Genomic DNA, 25,361 nt, shown 5'->3' with positions numbered 1-25,361 from the left:
CCATCCTCCTACCTCTGCCTTCTGAGTTGACCTCGTCAATTTCCATTTCTTTCACTATTGAAGACATTATAAAGACATACCTAAAGAATTTTATATTGGATAAACTAATGTCTTACTCAGAAGCAGAAGAAAGGAAAAGGGGAAAAAATGAAAGAAAGAAATATACCTGCATTTGGAAGAGAAGGAGGAACAGCAGGAAGGAGAAGTAATGTCCCCCCCTTCTCCCACTGTGAGGTTTATAACTGAGGCATCTATAAGGAAATACCAGCCAACTGGACGACAGACATTTGTTTACTATAAATATTGCTGCACTGTCCTTCAGTAAGGAAGATCAATGGAAACAGGGTAACCTGCGTGTTTCTAACTTTTTTAGAGATTTATTTATTTATGTCAGCCTGCATAAGCTTTTGTATATCACCTGCATGCAGGGACCTATAGAGGCAAAAACAAAAAGTCCTATCCCATTAAACTAGAATTATAGGTGGCTATGAACTGCCATATGCCACACAAGAACAGTAAGTGAATATTTTGATGTGCATGCACAGTTGTTGGGAGTATGATGGAAGAAGAATGTGGCCTCATAGGAATTAACCTCAGTAACTTAGTGATGCTTGTTTAGGTTTCCCCATGTGCCTGTATCTTCAGAAATGAGGGCTTTCCTTTCTTCTGGTACAGAGAGGGACTTCAGTAATGCTGACCTCTTGATCTGCTATAGAGGAAATCAGGAGAGAAGCTGAGACTCCTAGATGTTTTCCCAAATGCCTGTTTACCATGCTTGGGAGTACTGTGTCCTGAACCTGATACTAGTTTTACAAGTAGCTCAATTTCAAACAAACAATAAGACAAAAAATGGTAAAACAATTTAATTATGCTCAATTCTATCTTGTCATACACGAGCCTCACTCATGCCCCTTTTCCATCGAACAGCAGCAAAATAACATGGGTCTCCCAGCCCTCAAAAAGTAAGTTAAAGAAAGTCAATCCAAGGTGAGTGTTCTTGCAAGGTCTAGGGGACTATCTGAATGAGAGATAGCACAAGAATACCACAAGGGTATAATGGGGAAAATCAAAAGGAAAATAAAACAATGTGATTGGACCTTTGGAAAAGACCATGGTCTTTATTAGGTTCCAGAGACACAGCCCTAAACACATCTAGGCTGTTTGGCACTCTCCTGCCTGGCCTCCTGGATAGGGGGAAGTTTCCCATCACTCATATGACAGCTCGTGCCATCTGTAACTCCAGTTCTAGGGCATCTGTTTTCTCTTCCAGCCTCAGCAGGCATCAGGCATGCAAGTGGTACAAAGATATACATACAGGCAAAACACTCATTTCCATTAAGGAAAACAAAAGATTTGAAAAGAATGAAATAGGGTATTGCTATTATTTATGTCAGGACAACGGACACAAGCAGGAATGACAGGTATAAATTCTTACATGGTTGTCATGATTTCATGTGTACCTATCACCCAACATACATATGCCTGCTCACACAGTGAATACCAAGAAGTCAAAGCCCAAGCCCCTCAAATCTTTACCAGTGACTGACATATAATAAGAATATTAATTTTGAGAATTTTATACATGAGTACTCTATTTACATCATTCAGCACTCCCCCCTCTCTCCCATACAACTCTTCCAGTTCCCTGCAACTGCTTCTAAAATTCAAGACCTTGTTTTTTTTAAATCATGTATGTGTGTGGTGTAAAAGCTCTTGAATCCATCTGCTCTTACTCACAAGGGCAAGCATTTAGAGCTGACCACTTGGGATTGGGATTGGATAATTTAAGCAAGGAGCTAGCTCGTCTTGAAAAAAAAACTTGATTCTCTTTCTCAGAAGCCGTTGATTGTCTGTAGCTTTTTGTCTAGGGTTGGGGCTTGTGAAACTATCCCTGTCCACATTGTCATGTGAGCAGTGTGAGAATTATGCTGGTCTTGTTCTTATTGTTGACATTTCATGGGTGCGCCCTGCCTGTCAGGACTGGAAGATGTTATCTCCCAGGATAACTGCTGCCTTCTGATTCTCGATCCTCCCACTCTGTTTTCTGTGATGATCCTGAACCTTGGATGTAGATGTATTCTAGGTGTACTAACTGGGGCTGGACACCCTGCCACTTATTGTCTACCTTTGGACTACTTATGGATCTGCATAGTATCTCTCCTTGATCTGCTGGGGGAAAGCTTTGATGAGGGGTGAGAGCTATGGTCATCCATGTGCATAAAGGTAACTATAGGAAAAGAAATTTCTCTTGTGTGATACTGAGTAATGGGGATTTTCTTATGTAGTCTATGCTTTTGGGAGAAGTATTACCACTCTGTGTAGTACACATATGTGCACACACACACACACAGAGAGAGAGAGAGAGAGAGAGAGAGAGAGAGAGAGAGAGAGAGAGAGAGAGAGAGAGAAGCAATTATGGAACTTTGGAAATGCACAACTTATCAAAATGCAGAGATCAGAAACAGTGGGGTGCCCAGGCTTAGTTATTGCAACTCAACACAATCTCTCTCTCTTTCTCTGTGTGTGTGTGTGTGTGCATGTATATATTATATATAAATGTGTGCATGTAAATGCATATATACATATATGAGAACTTTTTTTTGAAAATGACTTACTTATGTTAAATTTGCTCTTTAATAACTCCATGCATGTATAAAGTACATTCTGATTACCTTCTCCCCGACCCTGTCTGACCTATCAATTCCCCTACTCTCTACAAGTTCTTTTCCTTCATCTGCATCTATGTTTTGGGACCCACCATGCCTCCTGTGTAACCATAAATTTAGATCTATTTATTGTAGCCTTGGTAGGCTCATCACTGTATTCACAACTGAAAGCAATGACTTCCTCTACTTCCGAATCCATTGGTAGCCAATAGTTGAGTAGGGAGGGGTGTGGACCTGGGTAACCCTCCTGGTAATGATGAGTGCTTGACAGGTCTTAACATGGCCCATATAGGAGACAGTTGTTGATGTGAAATCATTATTTAATGGCTTTGCCATGCCCTGAAGATAGCATTTCACAGTCCTTTAGAGGACAACATTCTAGATTGATGAAGGAAAAGGAAATGGGAAGGCACATTTAAATGACACAGCAAATGAATCCTTTTCAGTTGAATAGATGCTTGAGAACTGGAAAATAATTTCTGATAAAAGTGGTCTGATTTCTGATTCTTACTGTATCAGATTAATTTTTAGTAACATTCTTTCCCAAATGACCACCCAAAGCAAATGCCAGCTACTCTACCCGTGTATCAAATATAGTCAAAACACCACTCACCAATTATTACAGCCAAATTCTTGAGGAAGTTTCCTGTTGGCTACTTGCCCATCTCTGAACTGATCATGGTTGATGAGGGGTGTCAGGCCTGACCAGCCAGGCCTTGTCTGCATGCCTACCCCAGGAAGGTAACAGAGTTAGTGTCCCTCGAGACATACTGTGTGTACTATGAGTAGAAGACAAAGGAGACAGGAATGGACAATGATGGCTATTTAAGTAAAGTTAATATGGTTGAAATTGATAAAAAGAAATCTAGCATTGCTTTTTGCCTAAAATCTATGGTATTAGTTCTTAATTTTCAGGTACAAATGGGCTCTTAAAAGCAAAAGTAAGAAATAAAATTGTAAAATAAAAGTGATAAGCTTTCAAATGAACAAGAATAAGGAAATATACTCATTACCGATGACACTATATAATATTATTATATTAATAGAAGATATTAAAAATATTAAGAGATATGAGTTGATACTATCTCAATACATACTCTTGTTTCTTATGATACAACTGTATGTTATACAAGAAAAATAGGAATTATTTCTCAATTCCTTGTATCATATAAATTCAGTGATGCCTTTTCTCTGATTTCCAATCTTTAAAGCAAGCCATAATGGAGTCAGAGGAGGGATGACAAGGACAATTAAAATAGCTTTATTGTTGTATAATTACTCATAAGGTTTAATCAAGGAACTAATTGAAAAAATACTTCATTCTAAAATGATAGTGTCATTATATTTAGGAAATATAATTTGTTTTTCATAATTGATTTCATGATTCAAAAAACAAATGGATTTTCCATGGTACACTTTAGTGCTCTGAGCCATCTAGATTTTAAACATAGATCCTGAATCTGCGTGTTTCCTTAAGGGGAAAAAAGAATTACAACATACAGGAACACTGACCTCCCCTCTTGAAATGAATCTCTTATGGCCCTTCTCACAGGCATTTCTTCCATAGCTATCCCCAGATACATCCGAAACCATGAAGTCAATGATTGTAGCCCTCCAGAGACTGTGTGTTCCTCACGTGCAAATAGTAAATGGGTGTGTGTCACAGGATGGTGTGCAGGGAAGGGATGAGAGTGTGATCACATCCACTGATTCCTACATTTTCCCTCTTTTCCAGAACAAGCTCCTGGCATAGAAAAAGGCGAGAAGGAAGGCTGCAGTGTGGTCGAAGCCATCTTTAAGGTTCTGTACCATTGTCACCTGTCTCCACAAACATTTGGACATGTTTTCATGAGCTACATGGAAGATGAACAGCTCTGGGACTTTTTGTGCAGCGTTCCAGGTATGAGAAACTTACCATTAATGCTTTATTAATACTTACATTGTCTTTAAACTTGTTTTCAAAGTTTGATAGAAATTTTTCTGACTCTTGTTTGTATGTTCCATTCATCTTTTAATTGTAAGGACTTCTGTTTGGAACCACTAACCACTTATCTCCTGTCAAATGTGACGTACATAGGATGAGGTGAAGAGAGGTGAAGGGGACATTATTGAATGAAGGTTCTCTTTTCTAATTTAAGCATTTGTCCTATTATAATACTTAAGTTGTATTTAGCATTCATTATGTTTTGCTTTTAGCATATAAGATATCAATAATCTATAACAAGTATTTTGTGATACTTTGGTCCCTGTATTAAATAAACTAATTGTCCTGACTTGGCATAAACTAGAGGCATTTGGTGGGAGAGAACCCTCTGTTGGGAAAATTTAGCTTCTTTCTTTATTTTTTGATTGAAAATAGATTTTTATGTAATACATTCCTATCAGTTTCCCCACCCCAGATCCTCCCTACCTCCCCACCCTTACAGCTCTATTCCTTCTTTCTCTCTTTAGAAAACAAACAGGCAAAAAGCAAACAGACCAGAACAAAACAAATAGAGAAAAGGAAAGGAAAAACGAACAAATAAAAAGCATGAGAAGCACATGTACACACTGAGACATAGTCCTGCACACACACAATATGCACATGTACACACTGAGACACATTCCTGCACACACACACACATACACATTGTGCACATGTACACACTGAGACACATTCCTGCACACACACACATACACATTGTGCACATGTACACACTGAGACATTCCTGCACACACACACACACACAATATGCACATGTACACACTGAGACACATTCCTGCACACACACAATATGCACATGTACACACTGAGACACATTCCTGCACACACACACATACACATTCTGCACATGTACACACTGAGACACATTCCTGCACACACACACACACATTGTGCACATGTACACACTGAGACATTCCTGCACACACACACATACACATTGTGCACATGTACACACTGAGACACATTCCTGCACACACACACATACACATTCTGCACATGTACACACTGAGACATTCCTGCACACACACACATACACATTCTGCACATGTACACACTGAGACATTCCTGCACACACACACACACATTGTGCACATGTACACACTGAGACATTCCTGCACGCACACACACACACACACATTGTGCACATGTACACACTGAGACATTCCTGCACGCACACACACACACACATTGTGCACATGTACACACTGAGACATTCCTGCACGCACACACACACACACACATTGTGCACATGTACACACTGAGACATTCCTGCACGCACACACACACACACATTGTGCACATGTACACACTGAGACATTCCTGCACGCACACACACACACACATTGTGCACATGTACACACTGAGACATTCCTGCACGCACACACACACACACATTGTGCACATGTACACACTGAGACATTCCTGCACGCATGTGCACACAAGCGTGCACACACACAACACACACAATATGCACATGTACACACTGAGACGCATTCCTGCATATATACACACACATACACAATATGCACATGTAATCACATAGGAAACCCATAAAACACAGAATCAGAAACCATAATATATAAACAAAATATCTGTAGGGTAAAAGAAAATGCTTAGACAAACCATTACAAGCAATATGTCTCTCAAAATACCATTGAGTTTGTAATGAGTTGGGCATAGGCCTGCCCTTGAGTGTGTATTGTTTACTCAAAGAAACTCCACTGGAGAAAACTAAATTTTTCTTTGTGAGCAGTTGTCAGGTGAGGATAGCTTCTGGGTTAGGGAGGGAGATCATGTCCTCTTCTCCCTGTTAGCACTGTGGCCCCATCTGACTTGGAAGAAGACAGACCTTGTGCATGGTGCCACTGTCTGTGGGTTCACTTGTGCATCAGTCCTGCTGTGTCGGGAAGGCATTGTTTCCTTGGTGTTCTCCATTCCCACTGGCTCTTAGAGTCTTTCTTCCTCAGTCCTGAGGACACGGGTTTGATGAAGATGTACCAGTTAGGACTGAGTGTTTCAAGGTTGTCACTCTAGCACATCTTCTGGATGTGGGCCTCTGTGTTTGTTCCCATCGACTGCAGGAAGACGCTGCTCTAACGATGGCCGAGCAAGACCAAGACACTGGTCTGTGAGTGTAGCAGGGTGCCATTATAGCGCTACATTTCCTTTCTAGTTTCAGCTTAGGGCTACCTGAGCATTTTTGGGTGTGGGCTCCATCTCATAGATTGAACCTTAAATATAGGGCATTTTCTTGATTAATGATTGATGTAGAAGGGCCCAGTTCATGGTGGGGAGGACCACTTGAGGACAAGTGGTCCTGCTTGTGTAAGAGAGCAGGTGAGCAAGATGGAAGAGAAGCCAGGAAGCATGCCCCTCCAGTTTCTCCTTCAGCTCTCCCCTCTAGGTGCGTGCCATGCTCCAGTGACTGTCTCGACTTTCTCAGGGGAGAATAGTCCTCAAAAGTGTAAGATGAAATATATACTCTACCTACGTTGTTTTTGATCACCGTGTTTTATCACAGCAATAGAAGGCTAACTAGGACACTAATAGACAAGACTATCTGTCATCTCAGGTAACAGGCATTTATTATTATGAGAGTAGTGCATTTCGATTCAGAGTTGACATGCCTTCTCATTCCTTTGTCAGAAATATAATTAAAGAATTGATATTGTGTTAGGTGCTTGTGTATGCTTAGGTGTGTGTTCGTGCATATATGAAACAGTGTGTGTATGTGTGAGTGCATGCATATATGCTACTGTGTGTATATGTACGTGTTTGTGCGTACGTAAATGCCATTGTGTGTGCATGCATATACGTGACACCATGTGTATATATGTGTATACTATTGTGCATGTTTCTGTGCAAGAATATATCCCACAGTGTGTTGTGCAAGTATGTATGCCACAGTGTGTATGCATTTATGCCATAGTTTATGCATGTGTGCATGTGTGTGTATATATGCCACAGTGTGTGTGCGCATACATATATGCCATAGTGTGTGTATGTGTGCATTTATGTCATAGTGTGTATGCACACATATATGCTACAGTGTGTGTGTGTGTGTGTGTGTGTGTTGGTCAGAGAATATCTTTTGAGGGTTGATTTTTCTCATTCATTTGTTTTAAGACAGTCTTCCTTGTTTTCTGCTGCAATGCCATATTCTGCAGCCTATTTCCCCCTCAAGCTTGCAGATTATTCTTCCATGTCTCTGCCTCTCAGAATTCCAGACATGTGTTCCCATGTTATGGTTTCATGTGGCTTCTGAAGATTGAAGAAACAATATCTTCCCTGTCATACTTTCATGGTTAGCATTTTTACCCTGCAATGATAATAATATATGTTTCCACTTGTGTCCTGCCTTGCTTCAGCAAAACAAAATGTTAAAGTCAGGACGCTATACATCTGAGGTATTCACGGAGGGCCTACCTTTAGGCCAGGTAATTTTAGTGTCCCACTTTTAAACTCCATAGTTATTATCTTGAGGGGAAAGGGGTGAGAACTTCGGGACTATTGTCTTTTTCTCCCATTGCTTTTCCACATCAATTATGTTTGTATTTCAGCTTGTGCGTGTTCTTATACACGGCTCTGATATTATTGTCACTGCTTCTGTGTGAAGTATCTGAACAGCTCAGAGTCATGGTGTCCCTGAACCTCCTGGATGCTCTGACTGTTCCACATATTACTTCAGTCTCCCTTTACTATTCTGAAGTTATTAGTTTTCATCTTCTCTGGTCATTATCCTTATGACAGTGCTCTAGGTAACTTCATATAATGTTTCAAAAAACAGAATCCATTACATGAAGATTCTGTGACAATTATCCTTTTTATTAAAGTCTTATCTCTTAGTTTTCTTGTCTTTTCTCACTGCTTTCTATTTCCCCAAAGGAGAGGCAGATTTCTTAGTACAAAACTAATGCAGGACTGCTTGACTTCCAATTTAGTCCTTAAGAAACAGAAATTAAATAACCCGTAAAGCTTACCATCCCCTGCTGTTTTAACTTTTTTTAAAATTTCTCTCAGAAGATTATAATCAGTTAAGTTTCATATTTCAAACACTTCTTTTTCTTCAAGTGTTAAATGCTTGAACCATTATTCATGACATGAAACCTTGGTGACATGGAGTGATAAGGTTTACTTGACATGCTGTACAAAACCATGCAAATAAGTGTGTGCTTTGCTTTTCATTTGTATGTTCTTTACATACACACATGTGCGGACCTCATAGGGTTTGTATCTTTGTCATTTCTCCCCAACAATCTCAGGAGTTTTTTGTGCTTCTTTTGGTAATCATGTTTATTTATGTGATGCCATAAAGATAATATTCAAGTTCATGACAAAAGTGGTCTTGTTTCTAAGACTTCTGCTTAAATTGAAAATATAGCAATATTAGAAGATAATATATTCATTTTCTTCAGGAATATGCCTCTCAGAGGATGCCTATGCTCCAGTAAAGAGTCTTATTATACCCAGGTAAATACAGGTATCACGAAGTGAGTTGTTTAAAAAAGAGAAAGAAAGAAAGAGCATGAAGTTGGCAGGAAAAAAAAGTGTGTTTGAAAGGATAGGGGGAGAATTGAAGGGACAGTAATGGGGAGTGGATTTGATGAAACCACATTATATGCATGTATGGAATTCTCACATAATAAAAAAGGAAATACAGCTGTGATGTGGGATTCCCCTCTTTATACTGTGAATGTGTTTTATTATCATTGGTTAATAAAGAAGCTGCTCTGGGCTTATGGCAGCACAAAATAGGACACGGTGGGAATTCCATGCAGAGATAGAGGAGAAAAGAAGGCAGATTCAGAGAGCCATGTAGCTGCCGAAGGAGACAGATGCCAGACTGAACTTTACCCAGTAAGCCACAGCCTTGTGGAAATGCACAGAATAATAGAAATGGGTTAATTTAAAATGTAAGAGTTAGTTAGAAATATGCATAAGCTATTGGTCACGCAGTGCTGTAATTAATATAATTTCTGTGTGATTATTTTGGGTCTGGGTGGCAGAAACAAACGAACAGCCTTTGTCTACTCAACTGAAACATAATATGACCTTACTACCTACTCTAGGTCCCTACTTCCACAAGTATAATTTACGTACCTACATCAATTTAATAGTACATTATTTTTAAAATCTTCATTGTATGTTTTTTCTTCTGATAAGGCTATAAAGGACTTCAACATAGCTCACTCAGACAGACCATTGTCATTCTTACTTCAAGGCTGACAAAAGAGCGCTGGCATCTCTGTGACCCTGCCAGTGTTGAAGGGATATTTCCCCACAGGGGTCATGCTGATCTAAGAGTCTCAGGCTGCCACTGGGGACCATGGTGACATCCAGCCCAGACTGCTGCTGAGGGTCATTTCTGGGTCCCATGGCCTTGCTGCAGCTGCATTCTGTGTCAGTGGTTCCTGTTGCCACCCAGGGACAGGCAGAGGACTATAGTCTGGGATGACACCTGAAGCCATATTAGTTTTTGAGTATCTAACTGCCACCAGGGCCATGCACGTCTGGGTTTCCTGTGCCACCAGACCTGAACTGTGACTGAGGGCCATGTTTGAGTCCATGGCCCTATAACTATAGCCAGGGTCTGTGTTGATGTCTTTGCTCCTATTGCCAGTAAAGGACAAGGAGTTACCCAGACTGCTACCTGGGAACATGTTGGTGTTCAAGGGTGATGCTACTACTGGAGACCCACAGATCAGGGTGACCCTTGATATCAACTAGGGCCATGATGACATCCTAGCCTGGGATGCTGCTGAGGCCCACATCTGGCTCTGTGGTCCTACTGCAGCCTGGGTCTGTGCTGATTGATATCCACAGCCCATGTTGCCACCAAAGGAGTCCAGTATCGATAGTGTAGCAGAAGCCAGAGGCCTCCAACCAGACCAATGACTCATTGCAATGAGCTTACAAGCAAAGGTGCAGGATCTAAAGGGTCAACTGTGTTACTACAGCTTCCATGATGAGATTTTGTTTGTTTATTTGTTTGGGTTTTTGATTTGTCTTTTAAATTTTGTTTCACTTTGGAGAGAAGGTTGCAAGGGCAGAGGGCGGATTTGAATGGACAGGGAGAAGAATGTGATTGGGGTGTATGATGTGAAATTCACAAGCAAATCAATAAAAAGTTAACATAAAAAATAAAAAAATAAATGTTCATGTACAGGTTTTTGTGTGAATGTATATCTTCATAACTTTTACTATATAGGAATTGAATTTATGGGTGATAAATTAAACTTATGCTTAATTATTTGCGAAACTGCCATAGTATCATCAATATTATATTTCCACCAGCTTGTTGTGAAGGTTCTAATTTCTCCATGTCCTTGACAACTCTTAATTATTTCTTGACTTTCTGATTATAATCACTTGGGTATATTTTAATGGATTTCATTTTACTTATTTTATTAATTTATTTGTTGTGTGTATGATGTGTGTGAGGCATGTGTGTACCATGGAGTAGAGGTCAGAGGATAATGTAGTGGAGTCAGTTTTTTCCCTCCATCTTTCTGGGTTCAAATTCAGGACTCTCGTTGTCTTGCATGGCTAGTGTCTTTACCCCTTGAGCCATTGTGTGGGCACCTTTGTTTTAACTGAACTTTGCAGCACTGGTATTCAAACCAAGAGGGTAGGGTGGGTGAGGCAGGCATTCCATTAGTAGAATTATAGCTAGATTGTAGAATTTTAATAGATTATAGCTCGGTGAGCTCTAATTCTAGCCTTCTTGGGGTTTTTATTTGCATTTGCCTGAAGAGTAGTGAAAGGTCTTAAATAAAACAAGTAAAAACATATGAGTTGTTTTATTTTGCAAAGGAGGAGGGGTTATTAGTCCCCTTTTGAAGATGAGCAAACTGAGCTATAAAGAGACTAAGAGAGTTAACTAATGTCTTACCCAGTAAGCTACAAAGCTAGAACAGAACTTATTCTTTGAGTTGGAGCTGAGTGTTAGCTGGGTTGTGAGTCTGGAAAGCCAGACTTTTCTAGACTTGTAAGGGGAGCTTCATGGGGACCAGGAGACAAAATCTGGAATACATCAACCAAATTAGTCAAAAATGAAGGGACATATTCTTAACATGGTTAGGAAAAAACATGGCATGAAGGAATACATTGTAAATTTAGACAAGCTGTATGTCATGTTTTAAGGGGAAGTTGTAGATAAAAATAATATAGGAAGGAGCATCATGAGTAAATATTGGAAACATTTCTATTATCTAAAATCTATAGAACCTGCAATGTTTTAGATTTATTTTTTTTAGATCTTAGAATATGTCCATATATCCCATGCTTTTTCAGACCCAGGCCAGCTAGCCTTAGTGGGTTCCCGATAGAACATCCCCATTGTCTCAGTATGTGGATGCACCCCTCACGGTCCTGACTTCCTTGCTCGTGCTCTCTCTCCTTCTGCTCCTAATTTGGACCTTGAGATTTCAGTCCTGTGCTCCAATGTGGGTCTCTGTCTCTGTCTCCTTTCATCGCCTGATGAAGGTTAATATTCAGGAGGATGCCTATAGGACAATGAGGACTACTGAGAACTCAAGAACAATGGCAATGGGTTTTTGATCCTACTGTACATACTGGCTTTGGGGGAGCCTAGGCAGTTTGGATGCTCACCTTACTAGACCTGGATAGAGGTGGGTGGTCCTTGGACTTCCCACATGTCAGGGAACCCTGATTGCTCCTCGAGCTGATGAAGGAGGGGGACTTGATCGGGGGAGGGGGAGGGGAATGGGAGGCGGTGGCGGGGAAAAGGCAGAAATCTTCAATAAATAAATATGTAAAAAAAAGAATATGTCCATATATATAATAAATATCTTGGGAATAGGACCCAAATATAAACACAAAGTTCCATTATGTTTTATAAGAAACTCATGCACAATTTTTAAAGATTTATTTATTTATGTATTTATCATGTGTACAGTGTTGTATCTGCGTGTCAGAAGAGGGCACCAGATCTCATTATAGATGGTTGTGGGCCACCCCGTGCTTGCTGGGAACTGAGCTCCCACAAGTTGTTTTCTGACTTCCACATGTGTGCCACGGCACTTGTACACATATGCACCTCTCTTCCACCCCCAGGTCCTCAAAACTGCAAACAAATGCTTTAAAAAAGTAAAGACAAAAGCTGGGTGGTGGTGACACACGCCTTTAATCCCAGCACTCAGGAGGCAAAGGCAGGCGGATCTCTGTGAGTTTGAGTCTGGCCTAGTCTACAAGAGCTAGTTCCAGGACAGGCACCAAAGCTACAGAGAAACCCTGTCTCGAAAAAAAAAAAAAAGGAAGGAAGGAAGGAAGGGAGGGAGGAAGGAAGGAAGGAAGGAAGGAAGGAAGGAAGGAAGGAAGGAAGGAAGGAAGGAAGGAAGGAAGGAAGGAGCGAGCTCTTTAGAATGCGCACACAGGTTAACTCTTTTTTCTTACTAAAGTTGGTTTGCAGTCGCCTGCCTTTTTATCCCACATAGTGATTTTCTGATATTTTCTTTATGATCTAACAAATAAACCTTGCCTGAAGATCAGAGTGCAAGGCTAGCCACCCTTGTCAGCCATAGAGACCAGGCAGTGTGGCACACACCTTTAATCCCAGCAGCCACACTAGTCAGCCATACAAACTGGGCAGTGGTGGTGCACGCCTTTAATCCCAGCACTAAAGAAGATAAGGTAGGATAAAACGGGAACTCGCTCTCTTTTTAGTTTGAAGATTTTGTAGAGGTGAGCGCTCTCTACTGGTTCGTTGCTTTGCTTCTCTGATCTTTCAGATCTGTCTCTGAGTTTTTATTAGTCCCGCTACATTTTCCTCTCTCAGTATATAAGTAGCTGCAGCCTGCTGCTATGTTATAGTTTTTCAGAATTTTAGGGCTGTTTTCCTTCTACATCATATCCATTTATCTGAGCATCATCTTTGGACAGCTATGGCATGTCTCTGGTGGTACTGTATCTTTAGAAACTGTAAAAGCCACTTGTGTGTGTGCTTGTGAGATAGTCTAAGGAGCTTGATCAGATTTATTTTCTCTGCCAGTTACGGAATCAAAGGGCATGGTAAATCTGCAGTTCCCTAGGTTGCAGGAGGGAAATCTCAACCAGTGGAAACAGAACCGCCATTGAAAAAAGGCAGGCAATACACAACATGCAGAAGACACATGAGAAAAAGGCCCTCTGCCAAACATAGGTGGCACTCAGGAGGCCAAAAGCTCCAGCTTCTTCTTAGGGACTAGGGTTTTCAAGAGTTTTCCTCACCTAACATAGGGTTGCTCAACTGAAGACAGCTAGGGTGGTTGATTGGCCCAGAACCATGGTGTGATATGTCCTGATCCAGTCTTGAACTCCTTGAATGGGCCCATCGGCCATCAGCAAAGGGCTTGCTGGCAGCTTTTGTCTTAAGTCAAGAGGTTGAGGAAGAACATTTATACCTTTGTTTTTTGCCATATTTGTTTCCTACCCATGATCCCTCTCAATATCTGTCCTCCTACCAGAAAGTCTATCTGACGACTCCGAGTCTCTCACTTGTATGTGTACTTGGGTGTAAATAGGTAAGTAAGTAAGTATGTATGTATGTATATTTGTATATGTATATATATACATATATATGATGCATGTATATTGTTGTGTAGTCATGCTTGTGCACACATGTACAGAGGCCAGTCATGGATGTTCAGTGCCCTCTTTGGTAAACCTGGAGCTCATTGCTTTCCTGACTAGGTGACCAGCAAACCCCAGTGATGCTCCTGTCTCTGTGTTCCCACTGCCCAGGACAATGAGGCACACAGAGCCACTTCATGACTTTGTACATGGTTTCTGGGGCTCTGAACTGAGGACCTCATAACGAGCGTTATTGCTCACTGATCTATCATCCCTAGTCCCAAATCCGTTATTTATATACAATGAAATCTACTGATCCTAGGGGAAGGGTTCAGTAATTTTGATCAATGTAGAAACTATGTCAGCTGCACAAGAGAGACACCATGTTTAAGTCCTTTCACATGCGTGTGCCCTTCACATTGAGCTCTGTATTCAGGAAGTAGCTCTGGGTGACAATTAGATACTGAGAGACAAGGTTGGCTTTGTGTCATGGGGGTCACTTCAACAGTTTCAGAATCTTGCACAAGTTGAAATCTGTGCATTCTTTTGTACCTGTTTCCTTTGGTTATATTATGTTCTGTTGACTGTTTATTTCTGTTTATTGCTGCTACGTGTTCGGTGAGAATCTTCCCAGTGCTGTCATCAGCCTGGATGGACACCTGCGTTACTTCCAGTGTAGGGCCCGTGAATAAAGCATTATGTGAGCATGTTCCCCTTGGGTAATGTTCTGAAGTGTAAATGGTGGATTATATGATTGTCAGTGTTTGACACTCTGAGGGATTGCTAATTTGCATTAGAAGAATCATAGCTTTTCACGTTCCCACAGATATATAACCATTACATTCACATCCATGGCAGTACTTAGAATTACCTGTTTTTTAAATTTTTGTCATACTAAGGAATACATAGCATCATGTAATTTATTAACTTTTGCCTCATTATTAATGATATAAGTGTTCTGTTATTAAGGTACATTAAAATTATTCTGTAAAATATTTATTCAAAATTTTTTCTGTTTGCTTCATTTATTTATTTTGATGGGTGAGATGCTTCAAAGAGCTTGTTATATATCCTGTCCATACGTTATTTGTCTGGTACTTGTTTTGACTTTTTCTAATATATGAAAAGGTTATTTTTTATTTCTTTTCTCTTTTTCTCTAATATTTTTAATTATTTATTATTTCTTTTTTAAACTACAATTGTTTTATAAATAATGAGTTTTCTTGTGGCATTTAGATGGTGTCTCGCATTTCTTTAGGTTCTTAGCATAGTCTCCGTTTCTTAGGATTTCACCGAAAAACCTAAGTGTGTCAATATTTAACTAAAATGTTAAAGCTGTGTAGATGTTGATTATGGAGACTTTTTCTCTAGTGCTGGGGATGTAGTGTTGAAGCTCAGGGCCTTCAGGTGCAAGCACGGTACAGCAAAGCTGCACCAGAAGCATAGGGATCTCAGTGTTGCTGAAAAGTGGTTCTCTGTAAAGGTTATAGAGTTGCCATCCCACTACCAGAGTCCAAAGTCGGTGGTCAGTCCTGCTGCTTACCATGGTCTTAATTGGCATTCTTTCATTACCAGGTAGGGAAAACCTCTATTTCAAATGGTCTTTGAGATGATTCTCAATTTATATGATGTAATTTATATGATATAATTAAATTCGGCTCTCCTATAGATTTAAACAGGGTAACTGTGGGATCCCAGCTGAACAAGACACGGCTGACAACCAAGCTTTGTTAACCATAATATGCTCCTTGTTTTTTCAGTCTCAGTGTGCACAGAGTCGCAGCCAGAAGTCATCCACTGTCTGAGACGGGCACTGATGGACGCTGTCAAGGACACTGTGCAGCAGGTAATATCCGTGCTGAGGTGTGGGAGAAACCATGAGACAGACCTGAACAAGCTCCGTGTTCCCGATCATCTGCTTCAGAGCCTTCCACGAGAATGGGGTTATATTCCAAGAGAGTCCAGAAGGAAAGAACCAAGTAAAGGTGAGCACATAAGTTCCCTGAGAAAGTGTCCCCTAAAGAAACAGGCTCTCGGGTTATTCAGTTATATAAAATTTTAAAAAAATTATAAGATCAATGAATGCTATTTATTTTCATTTCAACAAGTAATGGGGGGCTTCATTCTCCTTTCACTCTAAGCCACACAGGCGATGCAGCTAGGAGTGAAAATGACCATGTTCATCTTATTTTATTAGTACTTCATAAAGTTTTGAAATTTGTTTTATTTCTTTATTTTTGAGATTATAATTTGAATATCACTTTTCTTCCTTCTCTTTCCTCCCTCCAAACTCCTCTCCACTATTCTTCAAATTCATGGTTTCTTTCTCTTCTTTTACTAATTGTTATTGTATGCATAAATTTATGCTGATACATATATATTCCTGAATATAACCTGCTAAGTCTGTAGAGTGCTACCTGTATGTTGTATGTTCTCAGGGATGACCACTTGGCACTGGACAATCAATTGGTGTGCTCTTTCCTGGGGAAGACCTCTCCTGCCTCCTCTTCACTGCCTTTCAGCGCCTCGGGAATTTTAATCTTTTATTTTTGCCTTAGCATTCGCAGAAGTCACATGACCTTGCCCTACTTTAAATCTAGATAATGATCTGTGTACCCTCATGATCACACTTTTATTGTCTGTTTTGTTTTGTTTATTGTCTTTACCCTGCAACCACCACATTTCACTTTCTTTCCCCTTAATGCAGCTTCTAAGCATCAACTAGCACTTCATCTGCTACTTGTAAATAGTTCTGATAGGATGCTCTTCCTCAGGCCTGAGGTTTTGTATTGAATCTATTGGTCTTGTTTTGAGTAATCCTTCTACCAAGTGTATTTGAGTCGTCATGTATCTCTACATTCTCCTTTTATATTATTTATCTGTGTGAATCTTCTCTTTTCTAAAGTAAATCATCATTTTGTATTCATTTTTAAAGAAGAATATGTTTCGACTCCAAAGAAACCCTTTCCACAATAAAACATTCCAGCTGGAAATCACAGAAGGGAGCTACAAGGTCCAGCCTTTCCTTCACTCTTCTCCATGGAAAGCCGAGAGAGTGTCGCTCTTGTTCACCAGACTTCTATTACAAACTCAAGTCAGTTATCTATGAGGGAACTTTCTAGTAAGGCTTTATTTTTGTTCACGTCCTATCAAACTGCCTTTGGATTTAATTTAAATTGGAAAATGTTTTTCCTTTTCTAAGCATTGTCTATTGTTTGCAGGTCTTTTTCGTTCTGGCTGTTACCTTCACTTTTAGGGATTCAGGAAGCTTTAACATTATTAGCTTGCTACACCACTTGATTGACCTGTTGGCTCAATTGTCCTATTGCAAATATTTTCTTTTCTAAAAGCATATTGGAACATCTCCAGACTATCTGAAAGAACTTATAAGTCACAGACGTGCTCTCTTTATATGTACCAGTTGCTGGGTCTTCCTTACTAATTAGTATTTTTCATATTATTATAAGTTGGTGTAGGGCTACATTCTATAGACAGTCATAAAGAGGAGTTGGAGAAACTACAGACCATCGTGTACATTCTAAATGTGAATGACAATGGAGAATCCCTTATTCTTGCTCTGAGTTCTGAAACTCTTTAGGAACCATCAAATCAGGACTTCTTGAACCTTCTTTCCTTTTCACTCTTTATTTCTTATTATTTTGGGTTTTTTTTGGTTTTCATTGCCTTCATTCAACTTCAGTCCAAAAATATTAATATATACTTTGGTTCGTTCAAGAAAGAGAATCTACGTTCACATAATTTTATTACAATGCCTTGTTAAAATTATTCTTTTTAATTTATTGTTAATCTATTCTTGTTCTTAATTTATACATTAAGATTATTTTTACAGATATGTATAAGACAAAACTAGATATGAGGGTTTGGCCATCTACATGTTTAGACATTCACTAGAGGTCTTGAAGTGCATCCTCCTTAGATAAGGACACTACTAAGGCCAGACAGTATTTACGTGTTGAGCACTCAGTCACCCATGGACTCAGGGGACATTTATGTGTTTAAGATCACAGATACATGTACTCTATACATGGACTCAGGGGACATTTATGTGTTTAAGATCACAGATACATGTACTCTATCCCTCTGGTATGAGGACACTTGTATAAAGAAATGGGTGCAGACACCCAGAACATACATGTTAAGAAATTAAGCGTTTATAAAGTTCTCCATGAAGATTGTCACAGTGAAGGGTTGAGGGTAGAATGGGAGATGGGTAGGGAGACATGTGTCCTTCTTTAGCTTCCTGCTGTTAACAAGATTTAGTCTCTCAAATGATACATGATCTTATGCTGTGCTTTAACACTGGGAATACAGCACAGAGTACATGGAACCAAAGCAGAAACGTTCTCATGTATTCCATTGCGTATGAACACTTTCTCAGTCCTGCCACAAAGTGAAATAATAATTTGATCAGATTTAGAAAAAAAAAGTGTCGGAAAATCACCTGAATATGAGCTCCTGTATATTTTTATTGAATGTGAATTCCTTATGAGCTTTGTATCATGGTATATTAACTCTCAGTCTCAAGTTGTCTTGATTAGCAAAAGATTTCAAAAACTAAACATGTAACACATGAAGACAAACTCTGTAATTGTCCAGTGTGGAAGTCTAATGACATATGATTATGGTTTTTATAACTTTGTCTAAACAATGACAAATGCTTATAGAGGCCTGAAAAGGAGAGTTGTAAAATAATCCCACACTAGCTCAGAACTGAGTATAATAAAGGGTTTTTTTCTTTAGGGGTAGACTCACAGATAACTGTCCTCTGCAGACAGGGAACAGCAACCAAATCCAAAAGCCAGAAGAGAGAGAGCAAGCGCATGCTTTATGTCAGCATTTATAGTATAAGAGGCCACTGCCAAGTGGGCTGGTATCTTAAAGGCTACTGGCTGAAGGAATTCCTACAGCCTTTTTAAGCATATAGTTATAACTTGTTAAAATATAAGTAGACAGAACCTATGCAAACATCCTTAGCTGTGTGCACAGAAGAGCACAGAGTGACTGCAGAGACAAACTAAAGTGCATTCCCATTTCTTCTTCATCAACAAATGATACAACGTAGAAATGAACACCACAAAATATTACAAAAGGCATGCAATTAAAAACACAGATTGTTCTCACACATAGCTCAGCTTCTTGGTATGTGCTCCATTGTGTTTAAGAGCAAGTATGTAAGAAACTGGTTTGATATTATTTCTTTGACAGCAGTTGAGTAAAGTATCTATTTGAGATGTTGTTTTATCAGTAGTAAATTAGTATTTTTAATAAAAAGAATACTTTATGGAAAAGATTTTTGTTGGAGCATTGGCTTCAACTGAACCAATGGATTCTGGAGCAAGCAAACAGATAACAGCACAAGGAAAGTGCTTCCAGGTATTGCAACCCTGGAGAAAGGCCAAGACTAAAAGTTCTGGAATCATCTAAAGGAATGAGCTTCAGGCTGGGGATACAGTTCAAGAGCGCTTGTTTAGTATTCACTAATCCTGGATTTGATCCCCAGTGCTCATAAAACCAGGCTTGCTGTAGAACGCTAGCAGAACGATCCAAAGTTTGATGTCACCCTTGGCCATATAAAGAGTTTGTACCCAGACTGGGATCCATGGGAGCCTATCTCAAAATGAAAGAAAATAGGTTAGCATAAAATCAAATAAAGAGTAGTTTTTAGCTAGGGACAAATATTCTCCTGGAGAATAGAGGTATTTTTGATTGTCACACCTGAGGTGCGATGCTATTGGCATTTAGTTAGTCGAAACCATAAATGCTCCAGAAATTTATCCAGGTACAGAACAGCTTTCCTCAACAAAAAATTACCCAGCTTCCAGAGGCCCGTGGTGGGAAACTGAGAAAGTCTGCTTTAGAGACAGCATCAATAATCCTTCAAAGAAATAGCAGGAAGCAAATGGCATCATGTAGAGTCATTAGATGAGAGGCCAGGGACACCATCAAGCAACTAGCACATTCAGGAGGTGTTAGAAGAACAAAGAGCTAGCATGAAACACAAACACACAACAGCCCTATAGCTTGTGTATCCAATGAGTAGTCATTGAACAGCTCTGGCTTACTGGTCGAGTAAGTACAGTGCAGCCCTGGTCGAGCTTACATTCTATGAATGGAGACAGATAATGAGGCAGTGAATGATGTAACTGTTGGATGATGAAGGATACTGCAACAAAGCCCACAAACACAGGTTTCCCCTGGAAGACAGAGATGGGTTTGAGATGGGACGAGCACGGTGAGGCTACTTTAGGTGGGATGGCTACAGAAACACTCTGAGGAGGTGAAGTATCTGGGAAGAATGAAAGATGAGGAGCCAGTCAGTCTCTAGAAGACCACAAGGGAGAAGAAGAAAGCATTCAAAGGGACTCAGCGGTGTCAGAGGTCGTGGGGACCTTTGCTTAGTTAGCAGTGTCCCCAGGACTTCAAAGCTTAGATCTTAAAAAATAAACATATAAATTATAATTCTAAGTTTTCTAATTTTCATCTATAGAAGGAAAATCTTGCCAGAAATTTGGAGAGTCTTGAGTAATAGTGCAGGAGTTCCTGGTAGAGTTCTGCTGGAGAGCATTAAGCACGTGTACATCTTACTAATTTTGTCCACAGAAGTTCGACATCCCCACACAGCAAACGCACGATGTGATGGCATGAGAATGCTAACAGTAATCATACCTTTTCTACCTTCTTTCCCCAGGCTTCCCACGGCTTGCTGCTCAGGCAGTGTCTGTGGTAATCAGCAAGTTACCTACGGTGATTGCATGCTTGCCTCCCACAATTAAATACTTCTTTTTTCTGTCTGAGAGGAAAATGTCAAAAAACTTGGCTGAATTGAAGAAAGCTGGCCTGCTTGTCTGGAACTTGATTGTAATTATATGTCGGATATTTGAGGATGGGAACACCGTGGAACGTTTAACAGGTGCCTTCCTTGACAGACGGAGTAAAGAGAAAGCGGCCTTCATCTCTGTGTGTTTGGAAAGTATTCTAGGAGAGAGAAGCCCTTGTCAACTGACCCAGAAGGTCATACTGAGTATTGAGCGGCAAAACCCCAACTGGATGGAGCATCAGCTTCTGAGAGCAAAGACACTGAGCATCAACTGGTAAGGCCACGGTTGTTTCTTACTCACCTGAGTCAAATGAATTCTCCATATCAAAGTCACCAATACATAACAGCAACAAAATTATGTCAGATAGGCAGCAGTGGTCATTTGGCAAAAATAATAGGGCCTTTGAGGAGCCCAGAAAAAGATAAGTACCCCCACTAAACCCTGGACTGTTAGATGTTCCTTGTAAAATCTGAACCCCATTGATATGCAGGAATACTATCCTGGTTTAGGTTCTATCTTAAAGTTTCTGATTAAAAGGGTGCAGCTCAACCAAGGAGAATTTAGTTTCACTCCTTTTCAGTGTGCAACTGGGTATCTAGTGCCTAGCCTGAGGCATTTTGTAAATGGAGTGGGTACAGATTCAATTAAGAAAGAATTAATGGATATAAAAGGCTTTTTATTGCTTTCTGTGTACCTGATTGTCAAAAAGGTACACATTTTTCATCTGGTAATGTAAGATCCCCCAGGGCAACTGGGGCATATCATTCACAGGCTCTAAACACACCCAGCTGTTTCAGGATGGAAATGTCAGCTTTCTCCTGGTTTGTCACCAGCAGCTAAGTGATTTGTGGTACTGCAAAGACTTTTAAGGGCCCCTCATGAATTCAAATATGTATGTAGAGTTCTTCTGTGTTGAGGTTGATCTGTAGGTATAAAAACTGCATGATATTGATAAAGGTTCAGGTGGTCTACACATTATCAAGTTCATTGCTTGAACGGCCACACACCCTGCCCCCACCCACCCCTAGTTATTAAAGGTCTATCCATGTGGCTAGCAGACACTACTGTAACTTTCTACCTGAGATGACTAAAGGTCACCTGAAATATGATGACTTTTATTGGCAAATGACAGTGATGAAGAGCTCAGGCTTGAGAATCAGACGAGGAAAGAGGCATTCCTTTTAAGTGGGTCACTTTTTGCCTCTCACTTTAAGGATGATGCCAGTCTGGCAGAACTGTTTTGAAAACTGAAATAACAAAAATTTCAACATCCACTTGAGATCAAGTAAGCAACTTTTACCCATAAACTCTGTTAGAGGACATTGTGTGCTGTCAGATGTGGTGGTATGCACACAGGAGCAGAGACAGGCTCTACCTAGAGAAGTCCTCTCCCCAAAGAGTCAGGGGCCAAAATACCCTGCACTCACTGATTAGCAGAATGGTAGCCTGTACATTTATTTCTCTGGCCCTTGTTAATCTATGAGATTCCATATTATCCTTCTTGGAGTATTAAGTGGCCAGTTTTCCCTGATCTAGTCATATAGAAAACTAGATTATCACTTTGGTGTGTGCAGGGGAAGGAATGACAGTAGAAGTCAGGAAAATGCTTAGTGACATTGACAGTTAGTGACCTTCTTAATCTTTATTATTTGCATTCAGTACAAAATTACAGGCTTGAATCCAGTGAGTAAAAGATTAAAGTCAAATGTCATTATTTGTGGTAGTGGGTATAAAACAGAAAGAGAGTGAGAACAAAGAGAAGGTTAAAAATAGCAGATCTGAATCTGCTACGAAGTAAAATGTATGATATTGCTGCCTTAGAATCCCTATAGATAAGATATATTCAAAATAACACTTCTGGTCATTCCTAAGATAATTTTCCCTCAAAAGGTAATTCTTAAGTTCTAAACCGCCACGAACAAACACCAATAGATTTAGTCTCTTTTCCAGTAGGACATTGTCTGGATAGGATGTAGTTGGTTAGGACATTGTCTGGATAGGATGTATTTGGTTAGGACATTGTCTGGATAGGATGTAGTTGGTTACAGCATTGTCTGGATAGGATGTAGTTGGTTAGGACATTTTTCTGGATAGGATGTAGTTGGTTAGGACATTGTCTGGATAGGATGTAGTTGGTTAGGACATTTTTCTGGATAGGATGTAGTTGGTTAGGACATTGTCTGGATAGGATGTAGTTGGTTAGGATATTGTCTGGATAGGATGTAGTTGATTAGGATATTGTCTGGATAGGATGTAGTTGGTTAGGACATTGTCTGGATAGGATGTAGTTGGTTAGGACATTGTCTGGATAGGATGTAGTTGGTTAGGACATTTTTCTGGATAGGATGTAGTTGGTTAGGACATTGTCTGGATAGGATGTAGTTGGTTAGGATATTGTCTGGATAGGATGTAGTTGATTAGGATATTGTCTGGATAGGATGTAGTTGGTTAGGACATTGTCTGGATAGGATGTAGTTGGTTAGGACATTGTCTGGATAGGATGTAGTTGGTTAGGATATTGTTTGGATAGGATGTAGTTGGTTAGGACATTGTCTGGATAGGATGTAGTTGGTTAGGACATTGTCTGGATAGGATGTAGTTGGTTAGGACATTGTCTGGATAGGATGTAGTTGATTAGGATATTGTCTGGATAGGATGTAGTTGGTTAGGACATTGTCTGGATAGGATGTAGTTGGTTAGGACATTGTCTGGATAGGATGTAGTTGGTTAGCTAGTACTCAAAAGTTGTCAGTTGTTTTTCACAACATGTAACAAAAAGGAAAGGATTTAAAATGTTTTCTAGATTCTGAAAAGTAAGAAAATTATCATAGTACCATGTCATTCTCAATTTCATAAATAATACTAATATATAAAAATGCAGACTTAAAGTTATTTATCATATATATTTGAAAAAGGCAAAATTGCCTTACTATAGATAGCAAGTTCACTGAGCTTGTCTGCTATTGATATATTCCTTCTTGACTTTGATTTTAGATTGATGATCTGGTGTGGGTGTGCATGCATGCTCTGTGTATGTGTTTCCATCTTCTCATGACTTGATCTCATAGGTCTACACTTTGAGGAAAATGGATAAACACACTTCAGATCAGTGTGTCTGCATCAGTCAGAGGGTTGCCTCAGCTTTTACACAGGGTTATTTCATTAAAAAAAATCTATGCAACAATTTAAATGAAAGTAATTTTCTCTTAAATTCCTCAAGAAGATTATCTTGGAAGTGCATAATATCATGTATCATTCTTTTCCCGTTCGCATTAGATTCAGCTTTGGTTTTATGGAAGTAGCTGCAGCTGGAGGGAGGCAGCATAAGTATCACTTGGCTTGCATACTGCCTGAAAGCCTCACTATTCGTTAAAATAACCTTCACCCTGTGGTAACTCTCAGGCTGGAAACAGTCAACTCAGATGCCGGAGAACACACAGCACAAAAGTAAAGAAGTGTCTGTCTTTGCAGAGTAATTTGTCGAGTTGAAGACTATTGTTTTTCATCATGGTGACCCTGACTTGGCTGGCTGGGTGCATATACAGATTAAGATTAATGCAGTTATTCCTTGGCTAAGGTCTGCCTCTTTCAGGGCACATTCTCCCTAATGACATGATTGATAAGCAGTCCCAAATCCAGAGAGGAACTCATTAATCATAGCATTGACTGAATGCAATCATTTGCTTCACCTGCATAGTGATGGACAGGAAAGGATACAATCTGGGGGTTGACACTGAGATCCTCCTTTGTCGGGGGCCTCAACTTTCTCAATGTCATCCTCTGCAAATCCTGACAAGAAATTCTGCTTGCAACGTATATGAAGGTTCAAAATGATAGGTGCAAATTTCTTAGTGTAACAATGTCTTTTATAAATTTGCTCTAGCTAATGAGCGTTTCTAAGTCGGTAGGAATCACTTTATTTCCTATTTTCTTGAGCAAGACTTATGTAGTCTTAAATTTCCTGTGTGTGTGAAAGAGAGAAGGGTGTTTTGCAGCTGCATGTGGAAGTAATATCAAAGTTAATGTCCAGCAGCTGGGTATCATTTGGAGTCCTCAGGTCAATGGCAGCGACTCTCAGCAGAACTAATTTTATAATTATGGCAAAATCTCAGCAGTGACCTGCAGCATACAGCTGATTACATGACAGTAAATTTCATTTATTCTGGGAAACAGTATAAACCCATGAATATGCCTACAAATGCTTAGATAACAAAGCCTAACACAGTCTAAATGCATATATAGTGAGAGTTGGTGTGGTGGCAGATGCTGGGGACACTGTGGTCCAGTGACATCTATAGTGAG

The 25,361-nt window shown here is 39.8% G+C and overlaps 1 protein-coding gene across 1 annotated transcript in view; it reads left to right on the top strand.

Moving 5' to 3' along the window:
• Positions 1-25,361, top strand: part of Kiaa0825 (KIAA0825 ortholog) — a 406,382-nt gene that overhangs the window by 153,999 nt on the left and 227,022 nt on the right. The window contains exons 15-17 of the mRNA XM_075976414.1: positions 4,402-4,566; positions 15,981-16,205; positions 20,930-21,332. Of these exons, the coding sequence (XP_075832529.1) occupies positions 4,402-4,566; positions 15,981-16,205; positions 20,930-21,332 (793 nt within the window). The remainder of the gene's footprint in view (positions 1-4,401; positions 4,567-15,980; positions 16,206-20,929; positions 21,333-25,361) is intronic.

This window comes from Microtus pennsylvanicus, chromosome 6 (assembly GCF_037038515.1).
Source record: "Microtus pennsylvanicus isolate mMicPen1 chromosome 6, mMicPen1.hap1, whole genome shotgun sequence".
Lineage (NCBI taxonomy): Eukaryota > Metazoa > Chordata > Mammalia > Rodentia > Cricetidae > Microtus > Microtus pennsylvanicus.
The sequence above is the reverse complement of the archived record's forward strand: the minus strand, read 5'-3'. Positions and strand labels throughout refer to the sequence as shown.